The sequence below is a fragment of the Budorcas taxicolor genome, chromosome 13, assembly GCF_023091745.1.
Source record: "Budorcas taxicolor isolate Tak-1 chromosome 13, Takin1.1, whole genome shotgun sequence".
Taxonomy (NCBI): Eukaryota; Metazoa; Chordata; class Mammalia; order Artiodactyla; family Bovidae; genus Budorcas; species Budorcas taxicolor.
This window is the reverse complement of record NC_068922.1, coordinates 77,653,417-77,666,609: the sequence shown is the minus strand read 5'-3', so window position 1 is coordinate 77,666,609 and position 13,193 is coordinate 77,653,417. Positions and strand designations below refer to the sequence as shown.

The 13,193-nt window shown below is 45.1% G+C and overlaps 1 protein-coding gene across 1 annotated transcript in view; it reads left to right on the top strand.

Moving 5' to 3' along the window:
- Nucleotides 1–13,193, top strand: part of B4GALT5 (beta-1,4-galactosyltransferase 5) — a 71,795-nt gene that overhangs the window by 47,316 nt on the left and 11,286 nt on the right. Inside the window, exon 2 of the mRNA XM_052650581.1 lies at nucleotides 5,256–5,390. Coding sequence (XP_052506541.1) covers nucleotides 5,256–5,390 — 135 coding nt within the window. The remainder of the gene's footprint in view (nucleotides 1–5,255; nucleotides 5,391–13,193) is intronic.

Genomic DNA, 13,193 nt, shown 5'->3' with positions numbered 1-13,193 from the left:
CCTGGTGGGCTGCCGTCTCTGGGGTCGCACAGAGTCGGACATGACTGAAGCGACTTAGCAGCAGCAGCAGCAGTGGCTGTGTCGTATTCCAATAGGCTACACATTTTTAATCTGTTCTATTATAGGTGAACTTCTGGGTTCTTTTCCAGTTTGGAGTGTTTTGACTGGCTCCTCTTTCTTTGGTATTAGCCTCACAGTACTCCATCCATGTGAAGGTACAGTAATTCAAGCAGTCTACTTTGGGTGGACATTTAGTTTTTTTCTGATGTCTTCCTATTACAAATAATGTGGCACAAGGTTTTGAATACACCTGTGCAGTATGTTAAGGAACATTACAAAACCAAGCCACTTAGTGGGGACCAAGCGTAAGTGAAAGTCTCAGTTGTGTCTGACTCTTTGCTATACAGTCCTTGAAATTCTGGGGCCAGATTACTGGAGTGGGTAGCCGTTCCCTTCCCCAGGGGATCTTCCTGACCCAGGAATTGAACCGGGGTCTCCTGCATTGCAGGCAGATTCTTTACCAGCTGAGCTACCAGGAGTGAGAGTACCAGAGAACATTTTTAGGGAAAATGTTATCTGTTTGGCACCTCTGCTCGGTTGGTACAAAGGAATTGCTGAACTTTTCGTGAACAGGTTCATGTAATGAAGCTGGTTAACTCAAAACATTTTGAGTTCCTCTCATAGTGGAGTAGGGAGCTAATCACAAGAGAAGAGCTTGAAATCCCATATCCATGCACAGCTGAGTTCAGAAGGCTCCACTGTTCGTTGTCCCAACTTAAGATATTCATGTATTCAAGTACTTACTGTGCGTCCTCTGTGTTCCAGACACACTGTTCCAGCCACCAGCGGTATAGATCCTGCCCTCACCAAGCTCACATTCTAGAGGGAGATAACACGACAGATTAAGAAAAGGTGTCATATGTTAAATAAAAGAATAAAGCCGGAAAGGACTGGGGGGTGTACACACACATGTGTTGGGTGTTGGCGTTAAGACAGATTTTAAAGGGTAGTCAAGAAAGGGATGGCTTTCTTAATTCTGTTTACCTTACCCAGCCAGATGTAACAAACATTAACGATACACATTTAGGTTAAAATTATGAGCTCTTTAAGTGTATAGACTCCAGTATATAGACTCCTCTAATTGTGTCAATTCCTCTTGGGTTCATTGTGTCAATTTATTTTGCTTTTAAGCTGAAATGTCAGATTTCATTATCTAGTGAGGAATTTTTTATGAGTCAGAGTCATTTATTAACCTGTGTGGTCAAGTGAAAACGGTGTTCCCCGACTCCTAAGGATGTGGAGGCTGCCTGGAATTCTGACGGAGGGAGGAGAGGATGCCTTTCCGTTAGGGTGCCCACTGCTCTGCTCCTGGAAGCTCTCCAGTTAAAGCCATGGCCCAAGGCTGCCTCCATGGGCACCTGGATGGAAATTTCCAATTATGTAAACTTGAAAGGGGCTTATTTCTCTCAGCTGAACTAGGATCACAGGCGATACTTCAATCTAGAAGCTGGGGCAGGACAGTAATTACCATTTCTCATGAAAGTGTAAAAAAGTTACAAGTAAGCCTGAATTTGTAGTAAATGTTATTTTAGCATGTATCACAGGGCAAGGGAGCTGCCCTGGGCAATGGTGGATTAGGTAATTCAGCATCTCTGTCATAGGATTTCTTTGGCCCTGAGCTGTTGGGTATTTGCATCTCCAAGAGGGGGCTCAAGTTGTTGACAGCGCTTTGGTAACAGATGGCTCTGGGCCCATCAAACTGCACCTGGCCCACTGTCGGTGTGGGCCACACTCTTTGTCAAGTGTGGACTCCTGGGCTGAAATCCCGAGCAGCCTAGGACAGTGAGTGAAGTCATGGTGATTTCCAGGAAGAGGGAGTAGGGTGGTTAACGGAGGAAGCAGGGCTGTTTAGCTTGAGGTTGCAGGTTAGGTGGGGTGAGTGTGAGCGTGGTTGACAATGTCTGTTTTCCGATATCTGAAGGGTAGGAAAGGAACTTGACTCTTCTGTCAGGGGGCAGGATGAGAACCAGCGCTTAAAAGTGGCTGGAAAACATTTTGGACCCAACCCAAGGTAGAGTTTTTTCTGAAGACGGCTCTACTGTACAGACTGCATTCTTGGAAGGCACAGTTTTTGGATGGTGGTGACTGAGGAGGTATTGAAAAGTGTTCTTTAAAATCCCATCCAACTCTGAGTCTATGAATCTGTGATTATTTTCTTTGGCAAAAATTTGCTTCCTCAGGCTTTTTTTTTTTCAGCCTTTTGCTAATTCCTGTGGAGAGTTTACAAAAAGCATTAATAATATGTGGTTTGTGTAATTTGTTAATTGAATGACAAGATGAACACATGAGACAGTTGTTAGCAAACTAAGGCAAAATATAAACAAAAGGCACATTTTTGAATACCACAGAAATCCTAGAAGGGGAAGACTGGAGAAGTAGCTACACTGGGGTTTGAAGGATTAATGAGATTTGCACGGCAGCAGGGAGAGCAGAAGCATTGCGGATCAGCAGAAGCCCAGGCAGAGATGCAGAAGGCTTTTGAGGAGGAGCTGTGTGTATATATCTGTAATTAGGAAAGATCCGCCCGGCAGCTTTGTGTAGGAGATAAAGACTTGAGCGCCATCTTCTTAAGAGCAATGGGTTTAAGTCATGTGGGTGTGAAATCTCTGAAGGACAGGTGGCTAGAACATGGATGAGCAAGTTCTTAAGCTTAGCGGTTAGAGCATAGTTAGACCTGGTTCAGATCTATCCCTCAGTGACCTTGGAGAAGCAAGGTGGAGAAGCCGAAGCCTAGAAGTCAAGCCTGAGTTGGGTAGTATTACTTGCCTCTTAGGTTTTGAGGATTAAGTGAGGTAAAGAACTAAGTGCTCAATATGTATTACTCACTATTACTGATTATGTAGCTGAAGTTCCCTACCTAGAGCGGTGATTCTGGTAACGTGCTCCTCTGCCCAGCCACGTGGGTGTCACCTGTGAGCTTGTTACAAGTGCAGGTTCATGGGCGCCAATCAGACTTAGGGAATTAGGGTCTGGGGGTGGGTGGGAGGTGTAGGAATGGGCTCTCCAGGCGATAGGCAGGGAAAGGTTTGAGAACAGCCCTAGGGGAATCGTACAGAACTAAGATAGGGAGGGAGTTGTTGTTTTTTTCCCCCTCATTTATTTATTTTTAATTGAAGAATAATTACGATATTGTTTTCTACCATACATCAACATGGATCAGTCATAGGTCTAGAGTTTTTTAAAGAGGGGCTAACAATGGTATCCTTTACAGTGGAGAGGATAAAAAGCTCAGAGAAGATGAAATTTGGGGGAAAAGAGGTAGTGTGTATTTTTTGCAGTGTCTGACAGCTTTACACACAGTGTTCAATAAATATTTGTCTTTATATTATTGAAGACAGCTGGTGTAATAGTATGCTGGGGATGGAAGGAAGATTTGGTGTAATATGTATAATATACATAATATATAGCCTAAGTGATGAAAATATATATATATATACTGGAGAACCACATGAGAAATACGATACTGGATGAAGTTTAAATCTTAGGTTTAACTGCCTGCCTACTGTGGCCAGGCAAGCTGCTCTCTGTCGTAAATAGAAAGCGAGGTGCTGGCTCTTGTTTTCTGAGGCTTCATAGCATTATACTTTCTTTAAGGATTTGAAGCTGTTCCTCTCCCCCATCCCCCACCCCCTTCCTGGAAACTTTTTTATGCTACCAGAGAGTTAACACTGTGTCTGATCTCTCTGGCCACGCCAAGAGTTAAGCATGCCCTTGTCTTCCGGTCACTGCAGGCCCTCATTTCTGAACATTGACTTCTCTTGTTAATTATTTGACGGCTCTGGGTTTACCTTAGAGAAGATCTGAAAGCTTTTATGTCCCCGAGTAATGTGGGCCACCTGGGGGTTTTCCACATTAAGCATTGTGCCAGTTGACTTGTCCCTGTCCCACCTCCCGTCGCCAGCACAAGCACCAACCACGGTAGCTGGAAATAAATTGACTTCGAAGCTTCATCCACTTAATCCTTATTTACTGCCCATTATGTGCAGGACACTGTGATAATAATGAGACAGTGTCCACAAAACACATCTTGCTGAAGAGCCAGGACCGCCCGAGGCCGTGTGGACTGAGTCTGGAGGAGAGGCTGGGGCTGTCTGCTGCGTTCCTGCCTGGAGCCTGGTTGGAGGTCAGCCAAGTGTTCAGATGAGCCCTAGCACACGCCAGAGTCCAGACTTAGAAACATGCTGTCGCCTCAGACAGCCCCTCTCACAGTGACTGGTGAGGGAAATGTGAGTGAATTAGAATGGCTGGTGAAGAAGCTATGTTTATAAACCTTACCGTTTCTTTCAAATACATAGCATTTGAGATTGCAGATGGAATACAGGAATTATACTAAAGATGGGCTAATTTCATGCTGTAGAGACTTCAGGAAAAACCGAGGGGAGATCGCTTTCCAAAGATGACGGTGATTGGGCAGTTAATCTGCTGAGTATATTTTTTTGTTTGTTTTGCTTTGTTTTTATTGAGCTATAACTTGCATGTAACATTATTTTAGTTTCAGGTGCACAACATAATGGTTGGATGTTTCTATGTATCATGAAGGGAATCTGTTTTAATTGACAACCTGGATCAAGCCACTTGCTCCTTTTCCATCGCTGTGAACTTTGGGGCTGAGGCAGATGGATAGTGAGGACTGCTAGCATTCTTTCATTATCTTCTTTCTCTCCAAATAGTGAAAAAACAAAAAACAAAAAACATAGCTGGAGCCTTCGTCACTGCTTTTAAAAGATAGCCAGTACCAGACCTACATCTAAGTGATTCAAGAAGGCAGGGCAGTTGGTGGCTTCCTTTCTCTGAGGATAACCAATGAGTCTGAAAATGTGAATTTAAAAAGACCAGAGATCTTTTTCAAAATGTTTTAATTGGTCCAAAAGGTCTTTCTGATCATATCAGGGCTAGAATACTGCTTGGGTATTTGAAGATCAGGTAGAATATATGTAATATTTTAAAGCTGTCGAATATGGATAGATATTCCCCTAAGTCCTACTAGCTACCCAAGGAAGATCAGTGCCCTTAAAAATTAAAACCCAGTATGGAAAAGAGAAGTTATAGCCTTGTAGAACCTGAGCGTCTAAAGACGTTTCAGAAAGAAAAGGGGGAAAAGGAAAGAAACTCAGAGTAATGTGGTTTTTTGGTGTGTTTTCTGTTTCTGACTGCTTCTGAATTAACCCCTTGTCCGTCCCCTTCTGTTTCCGCAGTGAACACCTACCTCTTCATGATGCAGGCCCAAGGCATCCTTATCCGGGACAACATGCGGACCATCGGTGCGCAGGTTTACGAGCAGGTGGTACGGAGCGCCTACGCCAGGAGGAACAGCAGTGTGAATGACTCAGGTGCATTTCAGTAAAGAGGGGGTCTGCTCAGAGTGTCTCCTCCCAGAAGAGGGAGATGTGCTTCGAATCATTCTCTTCGATGGAAAAAATGTGCCTTGTGGAGGAGGGGAAGGTTTGACTGAGTCTAAGGTTATCATCAAAAGAAGCTCTTGCCAAAGGAGTCCTTGTTTGTTCTGTGGACAGTATGTTAAGGGTGACCAGTTGACTCCACTTTCACTTCATGAAGAGTATCTTTCAAGAGGCCCCTTTTTGTGTAGTTGCCCTAAGTAGGCAGATTAAGCATGTATCTTTAGGACACCAGAAAGGCAGGAGCACCAGAAATATTTAGAAAATAATTTGATTTCAAAAAATACATCCATACAGCCTGTGAGGAAAAATAGGTTGGTTGGACTTGACCTGCACTTATTTTATGGGTTAGCGTTGCAGGGTTCATTAGTTGGACTTAACCTGCACTTATTTTATGGGCTAGCGTTGCAGGGTTCATTGGTTGGACTTGACCTGCACTTATTTTATGGGTTAGTGTTGCGGGGTTCGTTGGTTGGACTTGACCTGCACGTGTTTTACGGGTTAGCAGTGTGGGGTTCGTTGGTTGGACTTGACCTGCACTTATTTTACGGGTTAGCATTGCGGGGTTCATTGGTTGGACTTGACCTGCACTTATTTTACGGGTCAGCATTGTGGGGTTCGTTGGTTGAACTTGACCTGCACTTGTTTTATGGGTTAGTGTTGTGGGGTTCGTTGGTTTTGTTTTTGCGTTCCATGTGGTGGCGGTGTGCCCATGGTGCTTTCAGAGCTAATCTGGTCCTGACGGCCACACAGGAAGAATTGCACCATCTCGTCCCTTCCTTCAGATGCTCCTCGAGCTTGGCCAGCCCAGTAGGCCCGGTTCACCTTGTTGTGTCTAAATGCTTTAGTTGAAACTTAACAAACTTCCATTTCATAAACATCAGGCAGTCTGGGACAGTTTCCACAAATTATAAAAACGACTTCAGGAAGAGAAATTGAACGGATCACCTAGTTTGCCTTCCTCGGTCAGGTGTGATTTTCACCCAGTGGTTGAATGCCAGTTGCGTGCCCGTGTTTGGTGGTCAGACTCATTTAGCTTTGAAGAAGGCTTTTCAGATTATTCAGCTTAGCAGCAGTGACAGACCCCAGACTGAACATTGCTGCTTCAGTTTTTGGAACTTGGACCTGTAGCTTTTATTATGTTCTAAGCGCTAATTATGTAACGAGAGAAAAAAGAACACCAAGGTTAGATGGCTTGCCTAACATTATATTGTTAGAACTTGAACCTGAATTGTGGGTTTGACTTTAGCTATTTTTTACAAAAGACTATACATAGCAAGTTCTTTTTGAGAGAAAGCTGTCTTTTTTTATGTCTGTCTTTAACTCTTCCAAAAATTGAACAGAGGAAGTATTTCCAGATGGTTAAATGGGTCTGTCGTGAAGCATCTTCAATCTCCAGCCAGGCATGGTTTTTATTTAGAAAACGGATTTTGAAATTTCATTTTACTTCAAATTCATGATTTACCTCTTATTTCTTTAACTGAGGACTAATGTGCTTTCCCTGTGGCTTCTTACTGATCTCACTCAAGCCTAGAGTTATAAAACACATGCATTTTTTAAAAACACTTTGTTCCAGCTCAACCCTTTGTTCCTCTCTAGTAAGTTCTAAGATTATCCGGAACTCACTGCAGAATGTGAAGTTGCTTTGCAAATGTTGCAAATGAGAATTCTGTGGTGTTGGGATCTCAAGAGGAAGCACTGCCTCTGAACGGGAAGTTCAGTCCTGAGAAGAATTGACCGTGTCCTACTGTATCAGTTGGCCCTGCTGGCTGGTTCAGCAGTAACCAAGCACCACAGATTAGCAAACTGATAAGCTTCAATACTTCCTTTCTTCTTGCGTGCATGCTAAGTCGCTTCAGAGATGTCCGACTCTTTGCAACCCCGTGGACTCTAGCCCACCAGGCTCCTCTGTCCATGGGGATTCTCCAGGCAAGGATACTGGAGTGGGTTGCCATGCCCTCCTCCAAAGGGGTCTTCCCAACCCAGGGATCCAACCTGTGGTTCTTAGGTCTCCTACATTGGCAGGTGGGTTCTTTACCACTAACCACCACCTGGGAAGCCCTCCTTTCTTCTTAAAAGTTTGCAAAGAGCAGGCTGTCAACTTTTCAGAACTTTCCAGCCACGTTGTGGCCTCACAGGACACATGGCCTGAAGCCTGCCCCGTGCCTAGAAGAGGAGTCACTGTAGCTCCTGAAGCCAAGGGCAAAGGTGGGCACAGTCCACCATCTGTGGCACTCAGTGTGAAAAGGGTCCCACATGCGTCACCTCGCTTGACTCGCGTATGGCTCCCTTGGAGAGGCAGGATTTTGCTTCCATTTTTCCCATGTGCACATAATCTTGGGGGTGTTGGTGTGGTTTAGTCCCGTGACTTCCCCTAAATCCCGCCCCAAACCTGCTTCTGGTTGTGTGATAACTCTTTTGACTGAAGGATGAAGCCGTTCAGAGCTCTTTCCCCCTGTGTCACTCTGGATAATGAAGCGTGTATGGTATCCTGACCTTTACCCCGTCCGAGTATTCAGGCCTCTCCAAGGGCAGAGCATGCTGGGGCTTCTCGCTGGGCCGTTGATGAGCTGGTCTGTTTTCTCTCAAAGTCAGAGGGCGTGGAGCAGGTCTCTGTCCCCCCACCACTGCCGGTCTTACAACACAAGTTCACGTTAATTCCCTGAGGGCTCGTCATCCTAGAAGCTGAGCAGAGAGTGAGTTAGCCTCTTGGAAGGCTTATCCAGGGACTCATTATTATTTGAATTTGCATGTGTTTATCTTCAAATTATCATCCACTAAAATAATTCTTTCCGGCATCACTTGAGTCAGACTGGTTAATCATCCATTTTGAGTTTAACGTGTCTCTTTTCCTCGTAAATTGTAAGTCTTTGTTGTTGGGACCTGATTATGATGGGGTTCACACTTTGTTTGCATTATCTCATGGCCTCCTCATGAGAGCTCAGGAGGATAACTGCCGTGTCCCCATTTTAGGGGCAAAGGGGTCAGAGCACACGAGTTCTAGGACTCCGTGCTGTGGTGGGGTTGGGACTTGCTGACCTCTGAACCCCAGCAGCGCCCTCCTTGCCTGTGTTATCTTTGTACCCCCGGTGCCTGGTACCCTGCCTCACACACAGGAGGCACAGAGTAAATGATTTTTGAGTGCACGAGTGGATAGATTTAACAAGGAAACCCACCTTTAAGTGTTGTGACCTAGATCCGAGATTACCATCTTGATTGGCTTCTGTGTTAATTGGCACATCCTTGTTGACTAAATGTTGAATAGGAAACATCATTTCATTGGAGCTTATCTAGTAAAAATGAACTCTTTTAAAAAATTCATTTCAAAGTCATTTTCTGCCTAACACAGTCAGAGCGTTTGGGACCTAAAGCTGCTGAGATAGCCAGATAACCATCACTGCTGACCCGGCCACTCTCGCCAGGAGCTTGGTGAGAGTGGCCTGGCTGAGATAGTTCGTGAACTGTGTTGATCCACCCTGAAAAAAGTGCTGTTGAACACATCTATGTTCAGAGGTCTTCAGGAGGCCAAGTGTGGCTGAAAAGCTTAGTGTCTCGTTGAAGTAATGCCAGCTTTCTTCACCCTTGAAAGCAAACAAGGCTGCTGCCTAAAAAGAACGTACCTTAAGAGATCAGGACCGTGACCTGGAAATAGCCTGAAATAAGGGCTTCCCTGGTGGCTCAGTGGGTAAAGAACCCGCCTGCAATGCAGGAGACCCGGATTCAATCCCTGGGTCAGGAAGATTCCCTAGAGGTGGGAGTGGCCACTGCCCCAGTATTCTTGCCTGGAGAATTCCACAGACAGAGGAGCCTGGTGGGCTAGAGTCCATGGGGTCGCAAAAAGTCGGGCACGACTAAAACGACTGCGTATGCACACAATGATGTGCAGAGCCTTCTTGTCACCGAAAGCCGCTGGTATGTGAGATTGCGAGTCCAGCACGGTTTGCTCTGAGTGGTTGAGAGAGATGCTCAAGAGACTGTTGGCATCAGGAGAGAGTTCTCTGGGTTCATCCAGGCCAGCCACTTTAGTCATGTGTTTGAGGGGAGTGGTGGGGTGGCCTGGCATTTCTCATTCTTAAATACAAATTTCCAGGCACCATTCTACCCAGAGAGACAGTTCTTCTCTCCGTATACACGTGCACATACACACCAACCTCCCCACACTGATGACCTGAGTCCCCTTCTGGTCACGTACTCAGAAAAACGTCCTCTTGCCCACATCCTTCAAAACAGGTCTGTTGTTGTAGACAGATAAAGTCATTGCCAGGATGTTTTGTACTGTATTCAAGGAGGTGGATATTCTTAACCTCTTTCTCTCTGGTTTTGGGTGGTCAGTCCATAGTCGTAATGTCTCCTGTCCCAGCAGGTAGTCATCCTTAAGTGGGCTAAATCCTGAAGAATGCAGATTCTTTGTATATTATGAGTACTTGTTAAGATGTCCTGATGACATCTTTCTAGTGTGTGTGTATGTGTATTTTTTCCCCCACTTTTTTCAAACAGAGAGGCAGGTGCTTGGCCTTTTCGCAAATGGGGAGAGAAAGCAGTGATTCCTCCTGGATCTGTTGGTCAGCACTGTGAGGTCCCCACTCAGCTGGATTTGGCAGTTTGAGGGAAAAAGCAGAAGTTTAGCACCCCCACTTATTGGGGTAGCAACATAAACCTGAGTGCAGATTGGACTTCCCTGGGGGCTTTACAAAATACTGACGTCTGCACCTCACGCCCCGGAGAAGGCAATGGCACCCTACTCCAGTACTCTTGCCTGGAAAATCCCATGGACGGAGGAGCCTGGTAGGCTGCAGTCCATGGGGTCGCAAAGAGTCCGACACGACTGAGCGACTTCCCTTTCACTTTTCACTTTCATGCATTGGAGAAGGAAATGGCAACCCACTCCAGTGTTCTTGCCTGGAGAATCCCAGGGACGGGGGAATCTGGTGGGCTGCCGTCCATGGGGTTGCACAGAGTCGGACATGACTGAAGCGACTTAGCAGCAGCAGCACCTCATGCCCAGACTTATGCCCAGACTTATTTAATAAGTCTAGGGTATAACCTGGGCACAAGGATATTTAGAAAGCTTCCTAGATGATTCGAATATTCAGCCAGGACTGCCGAACCACTGATGTAAAGCAGAGTTGACCAAGTAGGCTATTTGAATCTACAGGTAGGAAGCATGTCGTCTGTTAAAAATGTAAAAACAGTTGCCTTCTTTGCTGCCTATCTCCCTTGCTGGAAGAACATGTTCTGGTTCAATATGGTTTAGATTTAAATTAAAAAGTAAAATCATGGCCATAGAAATTCAGCAGGCTGGCTTTTTCTGTCAACGATTCCCTCATTCAGTTGGGTTGTACTTTAGAAGACCAAGAAATTGGTGTTTGGAACCCCTGAGGAGAGTAGGCAATATAGTCCGCCCGTTTCCAGGCGGCTGGAGGAAGAGAACCAGGGCCCCACAATAACCAGGCGCAGTTTTTACCATGGCGCGCGTGCGTGCATGCATGCGAAATTGCTTCAGTCGTGTCTGATTCTTTGCTGTGTCACGAGCAATTAATTTTCTCTGCCTCTTCCACTTTAAAAGGCTTCTACTGCTAGTGGGAAGCTAGATTTTGTTTAAATTTTTACGTAAAGAATTGATAATTAGAATTGATGGAATTAGGGTTTGGTGGGGTGGGGGTTCTCCAAGGTGTAGGGCAAGGTTATGGACTTTCACTTAGGACTTGTATATTTGAGGTTTTCTTTTTTTAACAATGACATTATTAATTTAGTAGCCGGAAGAAGAAAAAAAAAGTGGTCTTTTGTTTCCTGCTTGCTGCTGATGAAACAGGAGGGAAGTGGGCAGGGGACAGCCTTTAAAAGAATGACGTAGCTGTTGAATATGACATAAACTGGTTAGAACCGGCTAGATCCAAGATGGTGGATCAGTCGACTTCCGCTAGACTTTGAGCCCCAGTGCAGTTCATTGTAACACATCAGCAAGCGGAATGACAGACCATAGGTACCACGACAGTTCTGAGGCTGACCATAAAAGGTCAAAAGGTGGGTGGTGACCCAGTTCCTGACAATCTCCACCCCTTCCCGAAAATAGTTGCAATAATCCTCCCACTCATCAGCCCATGAAATACCAAGCCCATAAAAACTACCCACCACATGTTTGGGGGCCTGTCATCTTCTAAGATGGGACTTGCCTGGTGGCTCAGTGGTAAAGAATGTAGAAGGCGCAAGTTCAGTCCCTGGGTTGGGAAGATCTCCTGGAGAAGGAAATGGCAACACACTCCAGTATTCTTGCCTGGGAAACGCTATGAACAGAGGGGCCTGGTGGGCGACAGTCCACGGGGTCACAAAATTGTCAGACACACTGAGCAACTAAACAATAACGACAAATGTCAAGATCATCAACCCATAGTTTAATCAGGCCTCAGACTTGCACCAGGCACGTATCCTCGTAGGAGTTCTGTATAGGGTGCCTCGCTTTCTTTGTAAAAAGGTAAGAGATTGGAGGACCCCCTTCATACCTCCCTCTAGAAAAAAGGCATTTGCAATAAAGTTAAAACATCACTGAAATAACAGTAGATATTGTGTGTATGTGTGTGTTTTTAGTGCTGTAAACCCTTAAAAATAAGAAGCACGAGAAAGGAGACCACCTCAAAAAAATTATAAAAGTTGGAAAGCAGATGGACCAGTGATAATGGACTTAACAGACCCAAGAAAACTCACTGCTAATGTGCAACAAGGAAAGCCAACCACCTCATAGTTGATACCCCAGAATTGCTCAGAAGCTCAGAAGTTAGAATATCAGCTATTTCTGGAGATAAAAATAAAGGTGGCAACTAAGATAAAGATGGGTTGAAAGCTGTTTAAAAAGCAGTCCAATATTCTATCCCCTAACCTGGCAAAGTACTGGAGACTCAATAACCTCCAGCCAGAGATCATAAAACAGAGGGCCTGTCAGCTGGGGCACCTGGCTTTTTTCAGGGTGCCCCCCAGCTTTTCCTCCTCCTGTTTCAGGATGCTTGTAACAAAGACTGTACCATTCTGGCAGGAGATTAGAATGACTTCTCTGGGGAACCTGACCGGACCAAGAAGAAAGACCCAAAGATACTGACCCTGGAGGTTTCCCATCCAAACCTCTGACCAGAACACCCTCCAATGAAGAACCTCCATCCAAACACTTCCAGTTAGCTGGTTCCGAGCCCCACTCTTAAATGTTAGCAGATGGCCAAGCGTCACTGTGCCGGCAATCAAAACAAGTAACAGATTGGAAGAAACGGTATGCTGGGAGGAGAAAACTTAACCATCACACATGTTCTTGAGAGTCAGAGGACAAGGATTGTAAACGTGGAACAAGATATTGAAAAAGATGAACATTCGGAAAATTAAAGGGACACTTGGAAATTTAAAAAAAGCAGGAAATGATAAAGGACTGGATAAAGTTGAGGAAATCTCTCTGAAGGTAGAGCAGAAAAATGGCAGGATAGAAAGTCAGGTAGAAAAGATGAGAAAATTATAGGGCCAGGAGGCCCAACATCCAGAAAGAGAGCCCAGAATACAGAAGGCAGGAAATCATCACCACAGTGATACCTCTGAAAAATTCTTGAACAGGACTTGAATCCCCAGACTTCAGAGGGCACTACATTGCCAACACAGTGGGGCAAGCACACCAATATCAAATTTCCTGAACAAAGAGAAAGTTCTTCACACTTCCAGAAATAAATTACTGTCACCTTTTACAAAGAACAGGAATTGGAATGA